The following is a 27,834-nucleotide window of genomic DNA, read 5'->3' as shown; positions in this document are numbered from 1 at the left end:
CTGCGGCAGACATATCGTACAATAAAAATGTTCCATCTGAGCCTGGGAGGAGGCTGAAGCCTCCCCTGCTCAGGCAAATGTTTGCAATAATAGAATTCATAAAAAGACAGATGGGAGTAGAAAATGTTGCAATGAAGAATCTGGAATGAGATGAGATCACAGCATCAGCCTGTCTTTTGTGGACCTGGACAATGATCACAGAGGCAGATTGGATTAGGGAAACCTCTTGACTGGAAGGAAGTTCAGAGCCGTCGCCAGATAAAGGACACGCTTCAGGGAGAGACGACTGAAAGAAAATGCATCAGATTTACAGCTGCAGTGATGAAAATTTAGAAGTTTTCACCACTGTGATTTCATCCAAAGGTGAGTAAAAAAGCTAAGCTCATCAAGAGAGCCTTGCACATTCTTGTCTTTCTTAAATACAGTGGAAGGGTAAGGAAAATGAGATGCTAGATTATTGCTTTATTCTCAGGTCGGTGACATCTGATCGTTGGGTTTCTGTTGTTGTTATTGTTTTTTTTTTTTCTGGAGGAAACATTTAGGTGCACAGATTCCTTACTGAGAAACAATTCATTAGAAAACCACCGAGAACTGTTCAGTCCCTGCAACCCCAAGGTATTCATTGTTTTAGAAAAGAGAAATAAAGATGAAATCCCCAGGACAGCCCTATTGAATCTTCAGTTTTTTTCCCCAAAGAGCTAAGGAGTTAATGGAACAAGAAGCAGCTGGTTCAGAAATATAATTTCACTACAACATCCAGGGGAAACATAGGAGGAAATGCCCTAGTCAATGGGTTATATTTCAAAAGAAGAGGTCAAGTAATCTGCTGACCTGTGTACTGCTCATACTGAGAGCCCCACAGTTGCCCATCCCCAAAACAGCCAGGGAGGGAGGATAAGGGTGGCCAAACTGTAAAGTGGCTGGATCTTTATGGGCCAAGTCAGGGGACTCTGCTTGTGTTCAGTGTCTAGAGGAAGGATTTGTGCAACTGCTCAGCTGACTCAGAGAAATCATCTTATTACTGGACAATTCCTTTACCTCCTTTAAGGAATAGTCCCCTTTTTTCTCCCTTCATCCTCTGTTCTCTCCCTACCATATTGGAGTACAAGCCAGTCACTCATGCGTAGCTCTGGATTTCATTGTTAGGTCTAAGGCACTGTGGCTTAAATGAAGTGAGCTGTCTGCTGGTGTGACTTCCCATCCAGACAATTCTTTCTTCCTCTCTTGTAAACAGTGACATTGCCATTTCTTGTTGGGGGGGGGGGGGGGGGGAAGCCAAAGACTCAGTCTGAATATGCAGGTACTGCCAGGGAATGTAACTTTATGTAACAATGAAGTTTTAATGGCTTAAAACTACTCTAAGTCTTTTGGGACACACTGTATATTTCTAAATCAGAAGGAGAAAAACAGCTAGGATTCCGTTCTCAGGAGGCTGAGGTCACTCAGAAGGAGGATGGCTAGCCAAGCTGTCAGACTGCCATTTGCATTTTAGACTTGAAGACTTGTTTGCAATTCTTAAGTGAGGTTGAATCCCACTCCTCATCTAAATCCTGGTCTCCTCATCTAAAAAGATCCTTTTACACTTAAAGGAAATGAACATATTTTTAACTAAGAATGAGTGATCCTGATAGATATTACAATCATTCTTTATTTTCTTAAATGTATGGCTCTAGATCAGGAGTTCTTAACCAGTTTTTGAGTCAGGGACCCACCCCTTTGTCATTCTGGTGAAATCCATACAACCCTTCTCAGAATCATGTTTTGAAATGCATAGGGTTACAAAGGCAACAAATTATATTACAATGCAGTTGTCAAAATATTTTTAATTCACCTTAACCCTTGTTAAGAACCTCTACTGAATGCAGTATAATGCAAAGAACTTCAGAGTTCATCTTGTTGAAACTGATCCTGACTCATGGTTCTGATACTTACTAGCTGTGTGACTATCACTTACTTTGTCTGAGTCCCAATATATTCATCTACAAGAATGTAACACGTGGAGTGACCTATAGCCACATATACAGTGGGAAGAGCTCTGGGTCTGACTCAAGCTTTATTCCTTCTTAGCTGAGTGACCTTGTGAAGGTCGTGACCTTGGTCACGACCTTCCTGAGCCTCATTTTCCTCATCTGTAAAATGAGGGAGTCAGACTACATAACCTGTAGGGTTCCTCCCAGCTCAAATCTATGATCCTAAAAATATGCCTCATAAGGTTATGAAATAAAGCATATAAGGTACTTTGACAGCCTTAACACACAACATGGATGTCAGCCTCACAGGTTTCTGTGGAGAAAGTGCTTTGCAAATGGTAAACATCTATGTAAATGTGAGCCATTTTTATTCTGAGGCAATTCACTGCAAGGCAAGGACATTCTCTAGAAAAGAAAAATTGGACACTTAAACCCAACAGCAAGTTGTATTTAAAGTGGCCCTATGCATGCCTCTCCAATTTACTCTGTTAGCCCTACCTTATTTTGCCTCCATCTGAATTACAGGTATCTTAAGCTTTCAGCAAGGAGCAGATTTTCTGTATTATCCCTGCAGAAGGAGACTTATAACTGTAAATTTAATTATAACAATTCCTAGGAGGGAATTTCAGCTTTGTTTTTGAAGAAATTTCAGTTTTGCCTCCTTGGTGAAGTTCCTTCTCAAGTACTCCATTTGAAACTGGCTTAGCAATCATTCAATAAGTATTTATTAGATTGTGGGACTACTACATGCTCAACATTGTAGGGCATACAGATACATAAAAATTAATTGTCCCTGCACTTACGGAGTTAACCATCTAGCTGGACCAATACAACTAACACCCATGAAATATAGAATAAACAATAATAATAGCTAGCATTTATATAGTCCTTTAGGGGCAGGTAGGTGGCACAAGGGATAAAACTCTGGGCCTGGAGTCAGGAAAACTCATCTTCTTGAGTTCAAATTTGGCCTCAGACACTTAATAGCTGTGTGACCCCGGGCAAATCACTTAACTCTATTTGCCTCAATTTCCTCATCTGTGAAATGAGATGGAGAAGGAAATGGCCAACCACTCCAGTATCTTTGCTAAGAAGATGGTAAATGGGGTCACAGAGAGTGAGCGTGACTTATAAGACTGAATACCTATAGTATTTTCAGGTCTTTTAAGCATTTCACACATGTTATTTCATGTCATCCTCATGACAACTCTGTAAAATAGGTACTACTATTATCCTCATTTTATAGATGAGGAAACTGAGGTCTAGAGAGGTTAAATGTCTTGCCCAAGGACACAGAGCCAATAAGTATCTGAAGCAGGATTGGAATTCAGGTCTTCCTGATTCTGAATCCGGCACTCTATCCATTACACCAACATCCAAAGCCAATAATTAAAGGCTAGATTACAGTACAGACCTACGAAATAGGTTTCAGAGAAGAATGGGACTTGATGAAGGATAGAGAAGTTAGAGGTTACTTAACCTTTCAGTTTCCTAATCTATAAAGTTAAGTGGTTGGACTTGTGTTCTGGGGAATTCTGAGCTGCAGTTGGACTAAAGATCTCCAATATCCCTTAGAGCTCTAAATCTGTAATCCCATGACCCAAGAAATGTCATTCTAATCTGGGAGAATAATATGAGAGAAGTCCCAGAAGCAGGAGTGAGAATGCCCTGTTTCTGATACTGTGAGGGGGCTAGTCTGACCAGAGCGAAGGACTGTTGTTCATTCTTGGTTCTCGAAAAGGACCAATGCTATCATGGGGCGGTGTCTCGACTTGCAAGTGAATTGGATTTAAGTGAGGCAGAACTGTGCAAAGTCATCAGCCTCACTCTCTCCTCCAGGATCATCAGAATGCGGTGGCAAGACATAGGTCAGGACAACTGGCGATGGCCCGGGATGCGGGGAAGGACCTCGGCCTTCTTAAGCTAAGGTCTTTCCCAAATCTCAGTTTGTCTGAGGCAATACCCATTCAGTAAGGAAAGGCTAGGTGAGAATTTAGGCAACATTTGGCCTGGTTTGCCTTCATAAAGAATTGATCTAGGAGAGGAAGGTGCACAGAGATTCTGGCCTGAACAGAAACAATTGCTATTTACACTCACTTTGAGCCATCAATACCCAAACAATGACTAAGTGAGGCCTGGGCTGGAGCCCATTATTGGCCAATCAGTGAAAGTCAGAGTGATTTGGGTTTAAAGGCATAGCAAAGTACCTCTATTTGAATCCCAATGGGCGAAGGAAGCCTATTTACCAATTAGGAAGAATTGAGATGGATTATACCCATTTTAAGGAAGAAATACTACCCCTGGAATCCACAGTTCCTCTCTGTCCTGAGTCAGGAATAGACTTGAATATGCTGTTGTCCTTGCTGGTGGCAGCTGGAGGCTACATGACCCTGTTTGTATAAAAGGGTAAGACATTCCACTTGCCTTAGGGTTACAAAAACTATATGCCCTAGATTCTCCTGAATCATCCCCATTTTAAATATTCCATTTAAAAAAACACAAATATTCTATTCCATTGTCCCATACCCCAGAAGTTCTAATGTTTCAATAAATAGTAACTGATAGCTATTCTCAGCAAAACAATGATCCAAGACCATCCCAAAGGACTCATGATGAAAAATGCTATCTGCTTCCAGAGAAAGAACTGATGCTGTCTGAATACAGACTGAAGCATATTATTTTTTACTCCCTTCCTTTCTTTTTCTTAATTTCTTTCTTTTTTTTTATTGTTCAAGTCTTCTTGCACAAAATGACTAATACGGGAATATTTTACATGATTGCACAGGTACAACTTATATCAGATTGCTTACGGTCTCATGGAGGGTGAAGGGGAGGGAGGGATAGAATCTGGAACTCAAAACTTCAAAAAAAAGTTTTTACACGTAATTGGGGGACAAGAAAATATTATTAAAAATAAAATAAATAGTAACTGAATTAGTTATTTCAGCATAATTTTTTGACAAGTCACAAAAGGTGGAGAATTACAGGCAGAATCACAGAATCATCTCAATTCTTCCACAAAAACATATTCATATTAGATCTTATTATGCATGCCTATAGTAAAATATAGTAGAAAGAATATTGGATTTCAGTCTGAAGACCTGAGTTCAAATCTGGATTCTGTCCTGCCTGTATGAACTTGGGCAATTCACTTCATAGAAGCATAAGATTTAGCATTAGAGGGGACCATAGGGTGTTGAATCCAACCCCCTCATTTTCCAGATGGCAAATGGTAAGGCCCAGAAAGGTAAGTGGCTTCTCCAGGCTCATCCAGCTAGTTAAATGACTGAGGGAGTATCCTCACAGGGCCTCTAGGTGGCGCAGTAGATAACAATGATGAGAGTCAGAAAGACTCATCTTCCTGAGTTCAAATCTGACCTCAAACACTAGCTGTGTGACCCTGGACAAGTCATTTAACCCTGTTTGCCTCAGTTTCCTCATCTGTAAAGTGAGCTGGAGAAGGAAATGGCAAACCACCCCAGTATCTTTGCCAAGAAAACCCCAAATAGGGCCACAAAGAGTTGGACCTGACTGAAGTGACTGAATGACAACAAAACTTCCTAATTCTCAAGTCAAATATCTGATTCACTATGATCTCTGAGTCTCATTTCCTTCCCTCTATTGTAAAGTGTAGATGAGGAAGGTTTGGGATTGGCTGCTCTCAAAAGTCTCCTATGTAAATGGCACAGCTTTGTGGCCCGGGCTGGACCGCACTGGTGGTGATGAGAGACTCTATTGTCTTCAGCTGTAAAGACCTGGCGCCCAACATGTTCTATGTGCACCTGTAGGAAAATAGACTTCAGCAATAAGGCACAGTTGACTATGTGTCTCAATTTGAAGCTCAGAAAATATAGTTACCATTCCCTTTGCAAAGCTGAAACTGATTATCAGCTGGGTAATTGGGCCCAGCAGCTAGCTGACACAACCCTCCCTTCTTCAAAGCAGCCATATTAAATGTTACACCTTTAAAGTCTGACCTACCCATGGAGGCTCATTAGGGGCCCACAGGCCCTGGTCCAATGGCTCTGACACCCCCAGCGAGTCACTTAACCTCTCTTTCTCCTCCTTCAAAAACCAATCTTAAACCCCTTCTTCCTTCCCAGAAAAGATGGCTGGAAAAACCAGTGTTTATGCTTTTATGAGCTTTGAATTCCTGCCTCGGTCAGGGCGGGTCAGTCTATATGATAGGCCCCCTGATGGGATCATAAGGAGGGAAAACCTACAGACTCAAACTGAAAGCCAACAAAAAAAGAGAGCTGCGGTTCTGCCAAGAAACTAAAGTTGAAATGCTTGTTTCCTGAGCTGAGACGCGATCAGGTTATTTCAAGGCAAGCTGGACAACAGCATTAGAAGCGATTGCCTTAGGGACAAGCCTTTCAAAGCTAAAACATTAAAATAAAACATTTAAGGGGGATGGGTGGAACGCTAGAATAGTCTGAGCTTCCGAAGGAAGCTAGGGGGTTGTTACATCTCTTTGACCACTACCACTTCTCCTCCCTGTTCCTCGCTTCCTCTGGAGGAGAAAGAAGAGGCACCTAGATGGCTAAGTGCATAGAGTATATAACTTGGAATCAGAAAGACCTGAGTTTCAATCCTCCCTCGGACACTTACCAGCTGTGACGTCATCTAACCTCTCTGAGTCTCCAGTTCCTCATCTGTAAAATGGAGATATATGTCACCCACCTCATACAGGTTGTGAGGATTGAATGAGTTTACATATACTCAGTGATTTGTAAACCTTAAAGCCCTATCTAAATGCTAGCTATTATTAAGAGACACCAGCACGGCTTTAGCAGATCCTGGTATCCTCATTAGCCTATTATTAAGGAAAAATTTCTGGATCTGGCTCGGATGATCTAGGTTTGCATTCCCGTTCTGTTATAGGTAGACTGGTCAAGTTGCTTAAACTCTCTGGATTTCCTCCTCTATCCAATGAGGGGCTTGGATTAGATGACCTCTAAAATCCCATCCAATCCTAAACATAATGAGGGTCTTTATAAGGGGACCCCTAATTTATGAGCTCCTTCCCTCTTCCCCTAGCCTATTTAATGAATTATAGGATATAAAGTGCAGGTATAATGGGCAAGAAAGTGTTAAGGCATATCTCACAGGAGGATAATTTAATCAAGTGGGATAAAGAGAACTCAGCTGATCTGGGGCCTATGATCAATACCCCATTGCACCAGTCTAAGATCCTATGACCCCAAAGTGAACAAATATGCTAGCTTTCCTAACATATTTGTGTTTTCTGCCAAACTATGCCAGGATGGCCTGGCAGGTTCAAGAAATGCTAGATAAAGAAGGGGCACAGCTCTGTTCACAACAAAATATTTTGACAGAAAGAGTTCAAGAGATTCCCAGAAGCAGCAAAATTGAATTTTACCCTCAGACCATTTTAGTTGCCATTACTCCGAAGTGCCTGGGTCAAGACTGTGGTTATGGTTGTTGTTGATTTTTATTCTGCTGCAATTCCTCTCCATTTCCATCTTCCAAAAACCAGTCTGTACTCTGTCCTGGACTAACTACACCATGTTACCTAGTCATGACATCAATTAAATGCGTTTTCACCTACCAATGGTGTTTATTCTATAGTCATGGTCTACATCATTGCCAACAAAATGGAAACCTTTTTTTCACCTTCAAAGCTTTCCTCAATAAACTAACATATCACATTGCCTTTCCCTGCCTTCACTTTCCCAGATCTTTCTTTCCCTCTACCCAATTCCAACACCAGGAATTCAATAGAGATTCCAAAGAAAAAGGTATTCAAGATCACTAGATGCTATAATCCTATGTTCTCTCTAATGAGTTTTCTTTAACTCACTTTTCAGTGTCCAGTCCAGCCAGAAGAAAAGTCAAAATCTCACAACATCTTTTGACCAAAAGCGTAAGAAAATTTCATCTTTTATTCTCTTGTACTTGATTTGTTTCCATTTTTTTAAAAAGTGTATCTTGGGAATGAGATTGGGTTTTAATTTACTGAAGGGTTCTTGATTGTACAGCAAAGGATCAAATTTTCCTGATCTTTCTTAAAAAACTAAAGGCCACACTTTAAAAGAATTATATTCCTGCCATTCAAAATGTCACAAGGGAAGTGATAAAAAATCACTAATGGTGAGGGAAAAGGTTGAATTGTGGGTGATTTACTGTCTGAGGAAATGTTACAGAAGACCTTTCCCTTTCATCAAAAAGTTTTTCATTACTCTGCATTTGAACTAGCCAAAGGTAGTTCATGACTGCAGAAAGAAAGTTAGGAATCAGGAATCACCCACATTATCGTTTCCTTAAGCAAAAGATTCCCTTCTCTATTTCTGTGTCTCTGTCCACAAAACTATGCTAGTTTGCTTTGCAAAGACTAGAAGGGTGACTGTAAATAGCTTTTAAAATGTAAAACACTGGAGATTCTAAGAGGGAATGACTGAAAAGTTAGGATATTTTATGCATCAATATTAACTTAATTAAATGTAAGCTGTTATAAAACAAATTTAAGTAGTTGTGTTGATGTTTAGTATTAAGTAATTTAGTATTAAGTATATAATAAATCACTTTTTACAAAATGTAAAGCATTAAATCATAACATCTTCTAAATAACTAAAGAAGGTTCAAAATATGAAAACACTCTTAATGTAACTAAGATTTACAATTCTTCCTTCCTTAAAATATTTGCTTTTTAAAGAAGAATATACAGGGTGTCCCAAAGGTCTTAGTGCAGTTTTAAGCTTAAACTGCACTAAAACTTTTGGGACAACTGTATAATTAAAACGCACTATTTCCTGTATGTATTGTTTGTACATAGTTTTTATGTTGTCCACCCTATCAGACTGTGAGCTCCTTGAAAGCAAGAACTGTCTTATGTCTTATTTTTATCCCTAGTTTTTAGCACAATGCCAGATAGTGGCAGGTATTTAATAAATGTTTACTGACTGATTATTGACAAAGAAAAGCATTTGCATCTTGATATTCAATCTACCCTCAGTTTTCCCTTAGACGAGGCCTATTGGCCTTTGTGGGTGATATTTTCTATCTCTAACTTCATTTCCTAAGTTTGGCTACTTAGAGAAAGCAAACAGGAAAATTCCCTGGAATTAGAGTCAGAGGATCTGGGTTCCAGCCTGACCTCTAACACTTACAAGACAGATATATATCTTTATGTACCTGGCCAAGTCACTTTCCTCCCTAGCCTTCAGTTTCTTCACTTATGAGACGGGAGATATTAATACTTTGGGTACCTATCCTATAGTATCATTGAACAGAAAATACTTTCTAATTAAAAGCTGTTATCATCAGAACTTGTTAGAGGTCATTTCTATGTTTAGAAAACATGTTGTTGGCCTTGCTCCAATACAAGATCTTCCATAGACCTTGCATTTTAGTTTTGATTTCAGTATCAGATGGTTAAAAAGAACCTAAGAAGTCATTTAACCCAGTGACACTCAATATTTTTGAGCATGAAGACCCTTTTTTAACACTAAAACATTTTCCAGCATCCAAACTAATAGTAGCAATATCCATTAATTAGGGATAAGCAACTCTTATTAAATTGGAAATGCTGACAAATTAAGTTAGTTTTATTTTATTCATCACAACTGTATCTACATACATTTGAAAAATAAGAACACAGGGCAGCTAGGTGGCACAGTGGATAGAGCACTAGCCCTGGATTCAGGATTACCTGAGTTCAAATCCGGCCTCAGACACATAACACTTATTAGCTGTGTGACCCTGGGCACTTAACCCCATTGCCTAGCCAAAAAAGTGAAATTTTTTTTAAAAAATTTTAAATAAAAAAAAATAACACATATGCAAGGTATATTACTTGCTCAGTCTACAGAATAGATGTTTGTTTATTATCTTTAGTTATTTCATGCTACTACACATCCTACTTCAGTGACTCAGTGTGACATGGAAGTGACCCTTGGTTCTTTATTTTTTTATTTTTTTATTTTTGCTTTTTGGTGAGGCAATTGGGATTAAGTGACTTGCCTAGGGTCACATAGTAAGTGACAAGTGTCTGGTCTGAGCCAGTGTTTGAACTCAAGTCCTCCTGACTCCAGGGCCTTTGCTCTGTCCACTGGGTCATCTAGCTGCCCTGTCAGTTATTCTTGTTTGAAGATGACATTAAGCTCATTGTTTCAAGTTCCAGAACACTTCAGAGCTTCCTAAATGAGATCTGTGATCTAAACAAATGGGTGCAGAATGCCTTGGTGATATAAGCTGTATGGACAACCCATAGAACCCATGAATATACCTGTCTTGGTCAAATACTATGTATAGACAATAGACTAGTGAGCTTGTAATTAAATAGGATAATTCATTAGATCACGTTGGGGAAGTCATACATTGCTTTTAATAACCCCAATCTCTACTCCCTGAGACAAAGACTCATCATTTTTAACGTCAATGTTCTTCTGATGATACTGTGAGGTTGCAAAGCATGGGATAGTCTGAATGCCTTTAGAAATAAAGCCATGGCTCACTCAAAGGACTTTGCAGAGGTGCCTGGTGGGTATGAGAAGGCTATGATATATTACCAAGAAATAATTGTATAGGAAAATCAATGTAAATGATTGCATCAGAGAAATTTATGACTGTAAAAATAGATAGCTGGCCATGCTTCCATTGGTATCTCTGCAATGCTAAGATATAAAGGCCCCTTGATCACCTGGTGGATCCTCTATCGTAGATTTACAGGCCTCAGACTTGACTCATTCAGTATAAGAAAGTGTAGTTAGCCTATGGTCTGCACCGTACAGGGAATGCCCCTTTCAGTGAAATCACCAATCCATCTGTGGCATTTAAAAAGTTTGAGAGACATAATCTCTGGGCAACTTAAATTGGAAGAAGAGAGTTCCTGAGGGTGTCTATCGACTCTGATTGGTTAACAATTAGTGAGAGGCGGACTTTACAAAGAGACATGAGCTCACTCCAATGAGGGACTGAGAGTGACATCATGCCACTATCCCTATACTAAGACCACCCCCAGCACTGGGCAATCTAGACAAAGAATCTCTATCCCCCTTCTAAGCCTGAGCTATTTGGGTGGAGTAGCAATACCCAGAATGAGGAGAGTGTTAATCCTATCTTCCATCAGCTCTGTCCTTGAGAGACTGAACAAGGAAATGGGGGGGGGGGAAGAAATACTGAGGTGTCCCCAATTTTAATAATTGATTATTAATATGAGAGAGAAATAATCATTTCTCTCATACCCAATAATTAAGTCTCAAAGTACAAAATAATTTAATGATACCTTGTATGCATAAAAATTCACAGACATACACATCACTCAGGAAAATGTAAATTCCTTTTGGATAGGGACTATTTTTAATTTTATTTGTATCCCCAACACGATGATTTACACATAGTAGGAGCTTTAAAAATACTTGTTGAATTCAATTGAGCAATAAGGCTGTATCTTGAAGTCCATAGAAGGGCAAACACTAATTTAGTCCATTCTCCTGTCTTCTAGGCAAGACCCTATTTAAGCCATCCAAACAGATGACACTCTACCCTATTTTAAAGACTCTGTGAGAAATTCCAAAACTACTGTCACTAATATTCCACGTTTACCAATCCTTCTATTCAGAAACCCACTCTTATATCTGCTCTAAAACCTTCAAGCTGCAATATAGCCATATGCTTCTCTTTTATATGACAGACTTTACTGCCAATTTTTAACTTGTTCAGAATTCTCTTTCCACATTTTTTTCCATCCCTTTTTTCATAGCTCTCCCACTCAGGACTCGTTCTGAGACCTGTGATTACCAGCCACACTTTCTTCTGATCTTAATTCACAAGAACCCCACATTTTATACTTGGCACATCCTCCTTACACACTTGATTTCCAAGTCTGCCTTGTTGTTTTGGGTTTGTTTTTTTTTAACTGATCTCCTGGACTGACAACCAAATGGAAACTGAGGAACCAAAGGACCCCTCCCATATATATCCAAGCTATCTGATTGCATTATACACTGGTGTTTTGGTATTTGTCAAAGTCTTTAGCTTCTATTGCTCTATGTTCAGGAAGGAGACCATTTGTTAACTCAAGGAACATGCATATCAAAGAAATGGGGTCCCTAGACCCTTGCCTCCTCTCTACCCCTACTGCTAAGAAAGATCAGGGTGTCCTTATTCGGGTTTGAAGCCAGCAGCAGGAACAAGCTGTACTGTTGAAACTAGAAAATAAATCAGCCTTTCAGGAGCAAAGAACCACACAATCAAACCTTTCAGCGGTCCATTTCCTGGTGTGGGTTTAATGTGCTCTACTCTGGGCCCCCATGGAATAACCCCAAGATATTGTATGGCTTTGAGCACCATAGCTAGATTAAGGTGTTTGGGTCAGGAGAGAAAAAAGAGAGGGAGGTAAGGGTAAAATGATGTGCTTTTCATATCTTCTCTCTCCGAAATACAGACAAGAAACCTTTATTCTTTCTAAATTCTTTTAGCATCCCTAGATACACAGGTTTAATTTGACAAGGAAGCAAAATAGCAGATAACCTGGAGAGCAAGCAGGCACACCCCCTAACCTGGCAAGCCTCACGTATGCCTCCGCATGGCTGAGTACTTCACATGCATGCAGATGACCTAGTAAGAGGGCAGCCAGTCTCTTGACCTAGCCCACCATAGCTGTGGGAAAAAAAAAAACCTTTATTTTCTGATGTTAAAGGATTAGATTTGGCTCCAGTATCACTTGAGAAATGCATCAAAAGGGGTGCTGGGGAAACCAAAGGATATTTGAAAAGAACAAAAATCCAGAAATTCTGAGTGTCAGCTCTAACTCCATTACTTCACAAACACGGGCACAGCCTTCAAGCGGCTGGTGGCATAGCACACAGATCCCAGGACTGGAGAGCCAGAAAAACTTGAGTATGGATCCTGCCTCAGATACTTACTGGCTGTGTGACTGAGGCAAGTCCCTTAAGGTTCTTCAGCCTCACTTTGCTCATCTGTAAAATGGGGATAATAAAATAATAGCCCCTATTTCACAGGGATTTTGAGAGGACCAAATGAAATAATACATGTAAAATACCTGGAAACCCAAAGTGCTATATAATTGTTAGTTATATTACAATAACTCCTCTCGACTCCAAGCCCAGTGTTCTTTTAATAATATGACCACACTGGTTCAATTAAACTAGCTCACAGTTCACCAAGAACTTTATTTCATGTTTTTTACATCTATTATCTTATTTGAGTCTCAAAATAAACTGTGATTCAGGTAGTGAAAGTGCTATGACAAATGAAATAAAATGAGGGTCTAGGAGGTTAAGCAACTTATCTAACATCATACAGCTAGTAAGCAACAGAGCTGGGATTGTCTCAATTTTTCCATCTGCAAAATGGGTATTTTCTCCCCTTCACTACCTCCTAGGAATGTTGGGAAAAGAAACTTAGATTACCTATTAAAGTACTTTAAATTGGGAAAGTAGTTCTCTAAATAAAAGTTATTTGGATTCTTTCTCTTACCAGTTTATAAGGGAGTACCTATTTCTTTGGTTCATGGTTAAGCTAAAGAAGTTAATTGACTTCGTTGAAAATTTTGCCCTGAATGCCCAGCACCTACTGGGTCTCTGTTTGCACCTTGGCTTTAAGACTGCCTTTAATTGGGGCAGCTAGATGGCTCAGTGAATAGAGCGCCAGGCCTGGAGTCAGGAGGACCTGAGTTCAAATCCGGCCTCAGATCAGACACTTGACACTTACTAGCTGTGTGACCCTGGGCAAGTCACTTAAGCCCAAATGCCTCACCAAAAAAAAGACTGTCTTTAATCATGCCAAGAGCTTTAATCGGGCCAGATCTGGCAGAGCAAAGTCACATGACCTGAGCCAAGTCCCTTAAGCTTGACTAATGGAAAAGAGGAAGAGTTGAGAAAAAAGGGGCTATGCAGGGTTCTGAGCTGGGAGCACTGTGTGCAGGACCACCCACTGCAGAGGCTTGCAGCTACAAAATGAGCAATTTATCTCAGAGAGTGGATTAGTGGTGCCACTCAACCTGGATTAAGGTCTGACATTTCCCTGGTTCACTGCAGAATTCTATGAACATTGGACTTTCTATTACATCCAGGAAAGAAAAACGACTTTCTTCTAATGCAAATAGTGAGATGCAAATGCTCTAAATGGCTGGAACTGAGTCAGAAACCTAAACTGGGCCATGGCATGGTTCATTTCCTGACCTAGATAAACCAAAGTAGCTATACATCAACTCCCTAAACAATGATATATTGATGGTAAAATTGACCAAAGAGATCACAAATGCTGAAATAGATTCTGTTCCCTTTTACTCTATGGGTGGGGTAAGAATCTGGATCTCAGAAGATTTGGAACTGCTCTTAGATGCAACAAACACAGATGAGATATGAGAAGTAAAAAGTACCTGCTGTATGACTGTCTCCAGCAACAGAAGCTAGCCATAAACTGTGCTCTAACATGCTGAAGGCTGGACTAAGGCTCAGTTACCCACCATAAGACCAAGTTAAACTTTGTTTCACTAACTGCCATTTGAATAATTCTCTAGAATAATTAATAGGAGTGAGGAAGGTATGTGTGGCCACAAGGGGGACTTTGGAGTCTCTTTCCTTTCTTTTTTTAAATTGTATTTATTTTATTTTTAATTTATGGAATAAAATAAACATTTCAATAACAGTATAATAGAAAAAAACACACATGAAACTGCAAGTCTATTATGAACAATTTGCTACTCCTTTTAAATATATAATAAAGTTATCATGTAAATTTCTTTTTTTTTCTTTTTTTCCTTTTTTTTTCTCCCCTCTCCTTGCCCTGGAGATGGCTACCATCAGATACGTGTGTGTGTGTGTGTGTGTGTGTGTGTGTGTGTGTGTGTGTGTGTGTAAACTCATTCTGCATACCTCTATCAGTTCTTTTTCTGGATGCAGATAACATCTTCCTTCATAGGCCCTTTGTAGTTAATTTTGGTATTTATAATAGTCAAAATGACTTACTAGAGCCTCCTTTCCATAGCTATAGAGTGCAAATACTTTCGAGACACTTCAACCCAAAACATGGAAAGTAGAAACAAATATGTAAATATTATTCCTGAGTGAATAAATGATTCATGATGGGGTGATGGTCCCACACCAGTTTGTTTCTGATCAAATTCCATCTAGAGTATGATGCTTCAGTCTGGGCACCACATATTGGAAGGGACATAAGCTTTCTGGAACACACCCACAGGAAGAATCACAGAATTGGAGAGTTGAAAGGGACCTCAGTAACCATTTAGTCTAACCCATACTTGAAAGGAAGCCCTACCATAACACCCCAACAAGCTGTCGTCCAACCTTTGCTTGAAGACCTTCAAGGAAAAGAGATCCATCATCTTTTGAGATGAACCATTCTTCTTTTGGACATCTCTAATTGTTAATAAATTTTCCCTAAAAGCCAGCCAAAATTGGCCTCCCTGCAATTTCCAACCATTGTTTCTACTAGGTAATCCCCATGGACAGAATGTCATCTTGGGCTGGGAGGTTCTAACAGTGGCTCTGGAATTCTAACAATAGAAACATGCTTGCAGTTACCAAACATGCCTTGAGAATCATTACTTGAGAATCATGACCAAGACAGAACAATCAGGACCTAGGAGACTCCGATCATCATAAGACGAGTTTTAGGTTTTACTTGAAGATAGTTTGTCTTTCAGAAAACATAACTACAGCTCAGACTCCTAAGACCCTGGCCCATAGGGCTAAGACAGAACTTTTGCTTTCCCCAGGAATATATGCATTCTTGTCATTTCTTATCACAAGGGCTGGTAAAAAGCAGTTTTTTCTGTTTTGGTCAGAAACCCTGAAGGTCTTTCTCCTCTCAGATTGATTTTTCTTCTTTTCTGACTAGGTAAAGAGGCCATTCTTCGCCTCATTTCTTACCTCGCCTTAATCACTGAATGGCAATGCCTCAGACACACTTGAGACATGTTAAAGACCTTAGCTTAAAAAGGCCAAGGCCTCCCACTGCTTCTAGGACCATCTCCATCTATACCTCGCCACTGGACCCAGACGGCTCTGGAGGAAAAAGTAAAGCTGGTGACTTTGCACAGCTCTCCCACGCTTAAATCCAATTCACTTGCACGTCATGGCATCACCTCCCTAATATGGCCTTCTTCAAGAATGAAGGACAAAAAACAACTTCTGACCCCTTGGGCCAAAGAGAACAAGTTTCCTCCTTCCTCCACTAGACAGCCCTTCAAATATGTGATCACAGATATCAGGTTCCCCCCGAGTCTCCTCTTTGACCAAGCTAAACATGCGTAGTTTCTCCAACTGATCTTCATATGTCATGAACTTGTCAAGGCCCTTCATATTCCTAGTTGCCCCCCTAGACACTATCCAGCATTCTATCTATGTCCTGCTTAAAATATAGCTCTCTACACTATTACTGGAAGCTAAACCCCTTGGGCTGAACTAGCTTTTTTGGCTGCCACATTACACTGACAACAACTCTTGAGCATGCAGTCCACTAAAATCCCCAGATCTTCTTCGGGACAACTTCTGTCTATTCATACCTCCCCTAGGCTATAATTGTGGAGTTGATTTTTTTTGTACCCAAGTGTAAGAATTTCCATTTCTCTCTATTGAATTCCATTGTATTAGATTAAGCCCAACACCTTAGCCTTCCTTCAGCAGCCTTTCAAATTCTGTCTCTGTCATCCATAATTAGTTATCCCTTCAGCTTTGTGCCACTTGCAAATTTGATGAACATACTATCTGTGCCTTTATCCAAGCCCTTGATTTTTATCATATTAAATGGCACAGGACCAAGCACAGCTCCTTGAGGTACTCCATTCAAAATCTCCTGCCCCATAGACATTAAAGCTTTAATAACTACTCTTTGACTCCAGCCATTCAATCAGTTTTGAATCCATCTAATGGTGTTGTTTGCCTAATCCCTATCTCTCCATCTTCTTCTAGAGAACAGTATGAGATATTTTATCAAAAGATTTGCTAAAATCTAGGTAAACTATACCTACAGCCTCCCCCTCATCTTCTAGTTTAATAACCCTCCCCCCAAAATGCAATGACGTTAGTCTGGTATGAGCTGCTCTTAACGATTCGTGTAGCCTCTTTGTAATCTCTCAGATTTCCTTTTCTGAATGGACTCTAACCACCTCTTTAATGGTCCTTTCAAGAATTTTCCCAGGAACTGAAATCAAGCTCTCTGGCCTATAATTTGCAAACTCTTTTCTTTTCCCTCTTTTGAAAGTCAAGATGACATTTGCCTTTCTCTGTAGTGACCCAATAGAGCCCTGGGCTTTGGATCAGGAAGGCTTACCTTCCTGAGTTCAAATCTGGCCTCAGATACTTACTAGCTGTGTGACCCTGGGAAAGTCATTTAACCAATTTGCCTCAGTTTCCTCATCCGTGAAATAAGCTGGAGAAGGACATGGCACACTTCTCCAATTTCTCTGCCAAGAGAACCCCAAATGGTGTCACGAAGAATTGGACATGACTGAACAACAACAACAAATTCTGTGGTATCTTTCTAGTTCATATGCTACTAGCAGTTATTCAGCAATCACATCTGCCAGTCCTATCAAGAGCGGAAGATATAGTTCAACTGAGACATATGACCTGAATCCATTAAGGTCACCTACATATTCTCTTATCTCCTTGCTTATCTTGGGTAACACTTTCCTGTTAGTGATTTTTCTCCCCTGTCATTTCCAGAGTAAAGATCTTTCTTCTTTCCAGAAAAACAAACAAATAAAAGAAGAAAACAGTAAGGAAAACCCTTATGGATTCAAATTCATGCCATATGAGGATTTTTCAAAGCATTTGGGGATGTTTAAGGCAGAGAAGAGATTTCAGAAGGGACCAAGAGTTGCATTGAAATAGTTTAATCACAGTATATAAGAAGGATTTCTTATCCTCAGAGTTCAAAACTAAGACCAATGGGTAGAATTTTCAGAAAGGCAGGTTTCATTACAATAAATAAAAAAAAATTGTCAAACAAAGGAATAGAAAAGAGGTAGTGAGTATGTAAGGGTTGGTCTAGAACAAGGGTGGGGAACCTGTGGCCTTGAGGCTACATGTGGCCATCTAGGTCCTCAAGTGTGGCCCTTTGACTGAATCCTAACTCCACTAAGGTTCCCCACCCCTGGACTAGAAAATTATTCAGGTTCTTCCCACTCAGATCCCATGAATATTTTTAGTCAACATTAAGGCAAAGGAAAGTTTTCCCCAATTATTAAAAAAGTATTAAACTTCTAGGCATTTTTAAGTCTCCAAGCTTTAACCAGAGGAGGCAGGTAGGTGGTTCAGTGGATAGAAAACTGGGCCTGGAGTCAGGAAGACTTCAGTTCAAATCTAGCCTCAGACACTTACTTTCTGGGCAAGTCACTTAACCTCTATTTGCCTTAATCCACTGGAGGAGGAAATGGCAAACTGCTCCAATATCTTGCCAAGAAAACCTCATGGACATGGACAGTGTGGTCCACAGGGTCACAAAGAGGTGGATACAACTGAACAAAAAGCTTTAACCAGATTCAGGAAAAAGACAAAACTCCTCATCAATAAAAAAAAAATTTTGACCTTCTGCATAAAAGTTTCCCTAGGGTGGTTGGAGGCATGCAAAGAGATGACCATAACTCTTCAGAGCGAAAGGTATGAAGAAGTCAGTTCTTTTTCTACCCTGTAGGTGGTAGCAGTGACTGATTATCACATCCATGGGCCTCTGGAGCTGCTGCCCCACAGGAATGATCGACTCCAGGTCCTTTGCCGAGAAGGCGAAGAAAGGAGGTTTGGCCGCCTCCAGAATGGGCCACAAGGACAGCCCCAGGCCAAAAACACAGGCAGACATGGTAAGTAAGCCCTGTTACCCTTCTGAGCATCTATGAGGTCTATATAGGTTTAAGTTCTGAGCATCTGCCCATCATATGTGGGGCAACGAGGATTGGGAGTCTCACCTAGATCATCCCAGCAATTCAAATACTGGCACAGATTAGGGAAGTCTATTTATCTGTCTGATTTTGAGCAATTGGAGGAATCTCATTCCCCAAGATCCTCAATATGACAGAAGATGCCAGCCTTGCCATATGTGGAAAAGGGAGAAGAGAGAAAGAGGATGTGCTTGCATGAAGATTTTCCAAGCCAACATATTCTTTCCTGTTTCCCTCCAAAAGATGACTCATTTAAAAATGAGTCCAAGTATTCAGTTCTCCCATCATAAGGAGGGTCCACGTTGATCCAGATACAAATTAGATGGAGTTTTACAGGCCCTCAGATCTAAGCATCCTTTTTTTAAATTTAATTATGAACTAAAGGACAAGGCTCCCGAATTTTCAGTTTTATCCAGCATGAAAGGAAGGGGGTCTACTGTCCTTCTTGAATCAGTAAAAACTTTTTTGGATTTCTAAAAATGGCAACTGACTTCATCCAGTAACATTTCATCTACTCCAGCTAAGCATCTGGTATGGCTTAATGGGTAATGGAATGAGCACTAGATTTATAGACAGAGACCTAGATTTGAATCCTGGCTCTGCTATTTACAGGGTATGTAACATTTTGTCCTTTGGTCCTCAGTTTCCTAATCTGGATGAAGAGGTATGAATTAACCATTAGGGGCCCTCTAAACCCTATGTTCCTGTGACCTAGTTTACTAAGATGTTGTGAGAATAAGCAGGGTAATATGTGGGAAGCACTAGGAATTTGATGCAAAAGGGATACCACATTCAACAAACTTTTATTAGGTCCCTACAATGGGCAAGTCAGTGTCAGGCTCTGGAAATTTGTTGTTGTCAAGTCATTTTTCAGTCATATCCAATTCTTTGTGACCCTATTTGGGGTTTTCTTAGCCAAGATACTAGAGTGGTTTACCATTTCCTTCTCCAACTCATTTACCAGATGAGGAAACCAAGGCAAACAGGGTTAAGTGACTTGCCTAGGGTCACACAGCTACTAAGTGTGTAAGGCCATATTGGAACCCAGGAAGATGAATCTTCCTGACTGCAGGCCTGACACTCAATCTACTGTACCACCTAGCTACCCCAGACTATGAGAATGTAAAGATTGGGGGGAAAAAAAAAGGGAAAGCTGTCCTTACCTCAAGGAGCTTAATAAGCACCCCTCATCAAAAAATTAACTATCAAATCATCCAATTAAAATGCATTTTAAAATTCTATCCCCTCTCTGGTCTGATCTATGTTTCAATCTGAGTAAAAAAGAATCAGAAGATATCCACAGCTATCATTACTACTCTCTTAAATTGTTATATCTTTCTTTTCGTTGATTCTATCACCATATTCCAAAAGGCAATAGTTGGCAGAGGTGGTATTGAGAATTGGAAATCATATTGGAATATGCTAAAACAGTGGTTCTCAAACTTTTTGGTCTTAGGACCCATCTACACTCTTTTTTTTGGTTTTGTTTTTGTGAGGCAATAGGGATGAGTGTCAAGTGTCTGAGGCCAGATTTGAACTCAGGTCCTCCTGACTCCAAGGCTGGAGCTCTATCTACTGCAACACCTAGCTGCCCCTACCCATCTACACTCTCAAAGATTATTGAGGAGCCCTCCCAAAACAGCTTTTGTTTAAGTAGGTTATATCTATACATTTTTAGTATATTAGAAATTAAAATGTCTTCATATTATTATGAAAATAGTTTTGACTTCATGGACTCCCTAAAAGGGTTTCAATCCCTGGGCCACACTTTGAGAATCACTGTTCTAGGACATAATCATGGTTTAAAATTACCAAGATTCTCTCAGTAGATACATCTGTTTCTGAAAGACCATGGATCCTTTTTTTCATAGGATGCTCTCTAATCTTGGAAGGCCTGATAAGTCAGGAAGTAGAGGACACCTATAAGATGAAGATTCATCTAACATACATACAGGACTCTTCTATTCCTCCTCCAAAGGAGTAACTCTGACACAAGAAAGGGTCCTTCTTATTCAAAGAAAGAATACGCGGAGACCCTGTGATCACTGATCCATTGATTTCTTGGTAGCGAAGTGCCCCATTGCTAGATATCGCCAGGAATCAGCTGGATGATTACTTGTCAGGACGTTATTGACATGCTTTGATCAGGGATTCAATCAGTCTGCCTTCTTCATGGGGTAATTATAAGGAAAGTATTTTGCTAAACTTAAAGTGCTACAAAAAACATGTGGCTATTATTATTATCATAGACAGTCTCTGAGGTGCCTTGCAACTCTTTATTTCTCTGACACTGTGATATACTTCTAAGGTTAGTAATACTGAACTATCTGACAGAGTTAGGGAATTTCCACTTCTCTAAGGCAAATTGGAAAAATTCCTATGATGCTAGACCCCAGGACTAAATTACAGGGGCATGGGGGTGATTCCTTTTTTTTTTTTCCTACTTCTCCATTAAAAAAGTGCTAAGAGAAAAGGTTATTATCTTACTTGACACCCAAAAAATTTCCACTTGCCTTCCTGGAGATCCTCACCCTGCCTTCTGATTTCAGCACCTAGCACAAAGTCCTCAACTGTCTTTACATTGAGTGTTGGCTATGAGAATCATACACAGAAATAGAGGGAGGCAGGACACATGGTACCACTGAATGATAATGCTATTTCTGTTCTGCTCTGCAGTGGGGATTTCTGAACCCAAACCATTAATTTTGTGTGGGAATCGAGCATATGGAAAATCTCTGGTAAGTAAGATAAATTAAGCTACTTATACCTGCTGTGCTATGCCTGTCCTCCTATGTGCCATGAACAGGGACACTGAGTGTCCTTTGTTTTAGACCTAAGAATGATAGAAAGGCATCTCACTATTGAAAACTTCTCTGCTTTTAAAACCACTTGGTTTTTACCTTACCATATAATCTCTTTTGGCAAGGGATAGTTACATATCACTAACAACTCTCTCTTAAGACAATTCAGTTCTAATGCAACTGGTCTAATACAGTAGGGAATGGTGCCAAGTTGGTCACGAATAGACACAGGGGATGTTTTTGTTCCCTCTTGTCACTAGCTCACACTAGGGGGCCTGTAGTGGGGAAGAGGGGCGGGCAGTCCTTCAGTTTGCCAAGTCAATCAATCAACAAGCATCTGTCCAATGCCTACTAACTTGATAAAGTTAATTACCCCATGAAGAAATAGTCTTTCACTAAATCATTTGGAGAATAGCTGGTTAATTACCAGTTACATTTGAAAGAGTGATGAGGCTTTCATAAGAAAACCTCAGCTAATCACTTAAGATAAGAATTCCTTTTTAAATTTTCTGCCAAGGACTCCTTTGTATCTGAACAAATTCTACAACCCCTCTTTCATTTTTTAGATGTTAATATCTCTCATGCAGAGGCAGCTAGGTGGTACAGTGGATAGAGCACTGGCCTTGGATTCAGGAGGACCTGAGTTCAAATCCCACCTCAGACATGTAATGCTTACTAGCTGTGTGACCCTGGGCAAGTCACTTAACCCCATTGCCTAGCCAAAACAAAACAAAACAAAACAATATCTGTCATGCAGCCTGCTTGCCTTGGATTCTCCACTTGGCATTCAAAGACCTCCATAATCTAGCCCCCTTCTGCCTTTCAAGTCTTCTTACACTTTACTCCCCAACATGTACTCTTTGCTCCAGTAACATGGCCTCCTGGGTGTTCCATGAATAAGACACTCTGTCTCTAAGCTTTGAGTATTTTCTCTGTTTGTCTCCCATGCCTGGAATGCTCTCCCTCCTCTGTTCTGAACCCTGATTTCCCTGACTTCTCTTAAGTCCCAACTAAAATCCCACCCTCTATAGGAAGCTTTCTGCAACTCCTCTTAATTCCTTTTCCCTTTTTTAATATTTCCTGTTTATCCTGTATATAGCTTGCTTTGCATATATTTGTTTTCATGTTGTCCCCTCTATTAAATTGTAAGCTCCTAGAGGACAGGGGCTATCTTTTGCCTCTTTTGCATCCCCAGCACTTTGTATAGTGCCTGGAACATAATAGGCACTTAATAAATATTGATTGATTGGAGTCAAGCTCACAGTTTAAGATGACATGAGCTCAGAGGTGTGAAGAGATCTTGAAAAACCTCAACATAAGCTCCACTTTGATGCACAGCTCCAAGAAAGTCAGTTAATCTCCTTCTGTCTTCTCTGTAAAATGGAGGTGGCAGCAAGGTGACACAGTGGTTAGAGTTCTGGGACTAGAGTCAGGAAGATTCAGCTTTCTGAGTTCACATCTGGCTTCAAGACAATTACTAGCTGTGTGACCTTGAGCAAGTCACTTAACCTGTTTGCCTCAGTTTCCTCATCTGTAAAATGAGCTGGAGAAGGAAATGGCAAACCACTCCAGTATCTCTGCCAAGAAAACTCCAAATTGGGTCATGAAAACAACAATAGCAACAAAAATAGAGATATTAGTACTTGCACTCCTTCTATCACAGAGTTTTCAGAAGCAAGACTTTGCAAATCCTTAGATACATACAAATATGAGTTGCTATTGCTTCAGAAACTGGAGTCAGAGAAGCTGTTATGCCAGTCCAGATAAGAGGTGACAAAGGCCTTCACCCGGTCATTGTTGTGGGATGGTAAAGGAGGTACCTAGCAGTCTTTTTCTAGCAGTCTTTTCAAATGAAGAATCAATAGTACTTGATGATAAATTCAAATAATAGGGATGAAGGAGAAGGAATAGTCAAAGATGACTCCAAGTGCCAAAACTCTTCTTTCATTAAATGATTGTCTCTCTGCTGCTCTTTCTCTGCACTTTTAAAAATTCAATTTACAAAGTCTCCCTTTAAGTAAGTTCAATCAATGCCATTAGAAACATGGGTATATAGCCATATCCTGACACTTTTCTTTCATCCTTCTGCATGGCACAGATATCTCAGACCTCACTACCAGTGCCCAGGATTACCGTGAAACAGCCTCCTGCCAATGAAATTGCAGCAGCAGAAGAAAGTGATCGCAGTCTGACAAAAGAGTAAGTTCTCTGAGTTTTTGAGGCTTCGTGGCAAATGCCTGTCTGGAAGGAGTAGCAGGTGGGCTAGGTCAGAGGTCATCAAGCTACTCAAAAACCTTGCCCATCATAAATCACCTCCAAATGAGGGTGGTAAACTTCCTCTCTCTAGAGCTGCCTCATTAGTTATTTCTCTAGGATTGGGCTGAAGTACTTTTTGATGGAAATAACTCCATTAACTTGGGTGCTTGTTTTAGAGCTCAGACTCTTTGGTAATGGATATATATATCAATTTGGTTTTATTTTTTGTGAATTTTTTTCAAAGCCAGTCAACAAGCATGTATTAAGCATTTTCTAGGTGCCAGGCCCTGAACTAAAGCCTGGGGAATGCAAAAAAAAAAAAAGGCAAAAAAAAGTCTGTCTTCAAGGAACTCATGCTCTAAAGAGGAAGACAACTACAGAAAATAACTACGTGAATAAATAAATACAAACTATGTCCCCTTTAGAGCCCCAAATGAAAGTATTGGTATCAAAATTACCTTGTGAATTAAGGGTGGAAGATGCTAAACAAAATTCTTTAATTCAAATCAAGTTCATTTAGGTCAAGTTAAAACACTAGTATGTGCTCAGTAGTACTATGATAAATACCAAGACAGGTAGAAGTCTACATCACTCCCATTTACACACTCTACATTCCAGCCAAATTGAACAACCAGCTCTCACCTTTGTGCAACATGCATGCACAAGGGCCATCTCCCACGTACTCCCTTCTCACCTCCACCTCCCATAAGCCTCATCTCCCATCAAGGCAACACCAGGACCACCTCCTTAATTAATTAGTCCTTCTCCTTCACCCCAGTTGTTAGCATTTGCTTTCTCTACAAATGATCTCTCTCTCTGTAATATAGTATATAATATAATATACATATAGTATCTAGCAGTAGAAATCAAATTTGGAAGCTGGGACTTATCCATTGCAAATCTTTCTATTCCCAGTGCCTAGCATAGTGCCTTACACTATCAGGCAGTCAATATCTGTCAAACTGAATTACATCTGTGAAAGAGGGCCTACCTGCAAGGAGTTATCAGTCTAGTCAAAGAAACAAGAGAAACACGGCTGCAACCATGAATCTAAGACTGATACAATTAAATGCCAAAATGAGTCAGAAAATAAATGCTATATAACAGTTAAAAAAAAAAACTGATGAGATCAGTGTGAACAAAAACTACTTGGCCAACTAGAAGAATTTTTCAGAAAGATTTAAAAACAGACTTCAGACTTTAGCCAACACCTGGGGGTGAAGCCAAAAGAATCACAGCAGCTGGGTCCCCAGTCTTATGTTAAGAGACTTTCCCCAAAGTATGGCACTGAGCTGCATATTACTTTGCATGCCAATAGTCACAGTTGATTTCTACTGGTAGACAAGCAGACAAATGAAAATCATAGCATTTGAAAACAGTCTGGACCCCTGGTTCTAATACACATACATTTCCATTAGTTCCATGACACCAGACGCTGAAAAGAAAAAAAAATTAGACCTTTTTCTCCCCTAGCCTCCCACGGAAACTTTTAAAAATCCCCACCTCTCAGAGCAGGTATAGATAAGGAAGGAAAAGAAGCCCTCCTCACTCTGTAAAGAATGGGAACCAGGCTATATTGCATCTCTTTGCTTTTATTGGGCCCTGCCAAGCCTCCTCAATGTGAGCAGGATAGAAGTAGGGCTTGAGACCTTGAAGCACCTGACCTACCCCATGCAGTTCCATTCAACAAGCATTTAGTAAACATCTGCCATTTGCTGGTATTTGCAGAGTGAATAGAGTTCAGGCTTGGAATCAAGAAGACTCCTCTTCCTGAGTTCAAATCTAGCCTCAGATACTAGCTCTGTAACCCTGCTAGCCTCAGTTTCTTCATCTTGAAATATGAGCTGGAGAAGGAATCGGCAAACCACTCTACTACCTTTGCCAAGAAAATCCCAAATTGGGTCATGAAGACTCGGACACAACTGACCCACAAAACCATTCTCAAGCCATTGTACCAGGAACTAGGAATCCTCTAGCACCCCCATAGTTTGCAGTGGGTAGAGGGGAATATAATGTTCAATAAATAAACATGATACAAGGTAGCGCCATGTGAATAGGAATTGTTTCATTCTTTCTATTTGTTTTCCCTACATAGTAGTCACTTAATAAATACTGGCTGATTGATTATTGATTGAAGGTAGAGTATGATAGGGGCAAAGGCAAATTCGAGGAAAAATTGACCCTAGAAAGGTCATACTATCACCTCAGGGCATCAGAGGTTTTTTTTGAAGGAAGAGACATCTAAATGAAGCCTGGAAGAAAGTGAAGATTTGAACAGGTTGAGTAAGGTGGGAGTGCATTCAGTCCATCAGGCCAACAAGCACTTATGCCAGAAGGGACAGGATGGGCTAGATAGCCTGTAAAGCCCCATCTAACTCTAAATCTATGATCTGATAAGTTAATATTAAATTTAATTTTTAATTAATTAATTTGTAAATTAAAATTAAAGTCATCCATTTCTCCTGAGTTTTGCTGTCATTTCAAGTGGTCTTTATTTATATAGTCACAGTTATTGTAGGGGGGTGTGAAGGGACTGTCACAGACCTTCTTTTTTTTTGTGAAGCAATGGGGTCAAGTGACTTGCTCAGGGTCACACAGCTAGGAACTGTCAAGTGTCTGAGGTCGGATTTGAACTCAGGTCCCCCTGAGGGGACTGGTGCTTTATCCACTGCGCCACCTAGCTGCCCCTGTCATAGACTCTTTACAGATAGGGGCACAATATTTTATTCTTTGATATCCCACGTAGTATTCAAAAAACAGATTTTGATTTAAAAAAATCAAGCACCTTTGTCAGGCACAGTGCTAAGCATTGGAGATACAAGGAGATCAAAAAAAAAAAAAAGCAATGGTCTCTGCCTTCCATGAGCTCCCATTGAAGTGGAGGAGACAAAAACAAATAATTGTGTAAGTAGGCTTGCATACATACTCTGCACTATAGAATAACAATTATAAGTCCAGCTTTTGATAAAGGCTGGAAAGGTAGGTTGCAGTCAGATTATAAATGTCAGGCTAAGACAATAGGAAGGACTGAAGTTTTTTCAACACAGAAAAGAGCCTGCTCCACGGGAATAATCTAGCCACCTCTGTTCTTGCTGGCATCAGCCTGAGGAAAAGGTAATATGACAGGGGCAGAAGAATTTTTCTCCTCCTTCCCCAGAAAGGGGCATTCCAGATGCAAAAGGAAAGAGATTCAATATGATTGCAATGAGGCAAAGAGTAGAAATTCTTTCTGTTCCCTCCTCCACCCCTCTCTTTAGACCTAGAAGACTGGCCAGGAAAATACCTGAAGATGATCCAGCTTTTCCCCAGGGAGCAGAAGCCTCTGTACCGCTGACAGGCAGAACTGGCTGTGGCACCCCCAACATCCTCCGGAAAATGTGGATGAAGCACAAGAAGAAGTCGGAATATTTGGGAGCCACAAACTGCGCCTTTGAGGCTGACTGAAAGGTGACCTTTCCTCCGCGTGCTGCTGAGTTCTCCAAATTTCAGATTGCTTTTGCAGTGGCACTGGTCCTTTCCAACTCCAAATAATAAGATCCTCTAATAACCGAATAACACAAGGTGTTGAGTCACACCCTACTCTCCTAGTGGGTAATATAGAACATACCATTATTCCTCCCTTTCCACAAATCTGCCTCCCTTGAAATGGAGGAAAAGGATTTTCCCCTAAGACGAGATAGAACCCATCTCTTCTTAGAAGCAGTCACAAGCCTGAAAGGGATCTTGAGTTGATGTGCATTCCATCCACCTGTTTTCCAGCACAATTTTGTCTGATGCAAACTTCTCTTTCCTGTTTTTAAAGACCTTCATAGGAGGTCTCTTCTGTAGTTTCTCATCTATACAGTAAGGGATTTGGGTTAAATCAATAGTTCTTAGCCTAGGGTCTTTGACCTTTTTAAAACAAATATATATATATATA

The 27,834-nt window shown here is 40.2% G+C and overlaps 1 protein-coding gene and 1 long non-coding RNA gene across 2 annotated transcripts in view; one reads left to right on the top strand and one right to left on the bottom strand.

Moving 5' to 3' along the window:
* The window catches only part of LOC110219056 (uncharacterized), a 51,047-nt gene extending 23,654 nt beyond the window's left edge, over positions 1-27,393 (bottom strand). The window contains exon 1 of the long non-coding RNA XR_002327498.2: positions 27,199-27,393. This is a non-coding gene — a long non-coding RNA (uncharacterized LOC110219056). The remainder of the gene's footprint in view (positions 1-27,198) is intronic.
* Positions 123-27,834, top strand: VXN (vexin). Its single transcript, XM_021002167.2, has 6 exons — positions 123-363; positions 7,802-7,857; positions 18,618-18,780; positions 21,535-21,596; positions 23,758-23,858; positions 27,173-27,834. Exons 1-6 carry the CDS (start codon positions 297-299, stop codon positions 27,357-27,359), a joined length of 636 nt encoding a protein of 211 aa, XP_020857826.1. The 5' UTR covers positions 123-296; the 3' UTR covers positions 27,360-27,834.

This window comes from Phascolarctos cinereus, unplaced genomic scaffold (assembly GCF_003287225.1).
Source record: "Phascolarctos cinereus isolate Bilbo 61053 unplaced genomic scaffold, phaCin_HiC Scaffold_4;HRSCAF=312, whole genome shotgun sequence".
NCBI classification, from domain to species: Eukaryota; Metazoa; Chordata; class Mammalia; order Diprotodontia; family Phascolarctidae; genus Phascolarctos; species Phascolarctos cinereus.
The sequence above is the reverse complement of the archived record's forward strand: the minus strand, read 5'-3'. Positions and strand labels throughout refer to the sequence as shown.

Coding starts and splice junctions, on each gene's coding strand:
- VXN (XM_021002167.2), top strand. CDS start 297: ATGCATCAGATTTACAGCTGCAGTGATGAAAATTTAGAAGTTTTCACC. Junction 364..7,801: donor CACTGTGATTTCATCCAAAG/GTGAGTAAAAAA, acceptor CTCACTTTTCAG/TGTCCAGTCCAGCCAGAAGA. Junction 23,859..27,172: donor GATCGCAGTCTGACAAAAGA/GTAAGTTCTCTG, acceptor CCCTCTCTTTAG/ACCTAGAAGACTGGCCAGGA.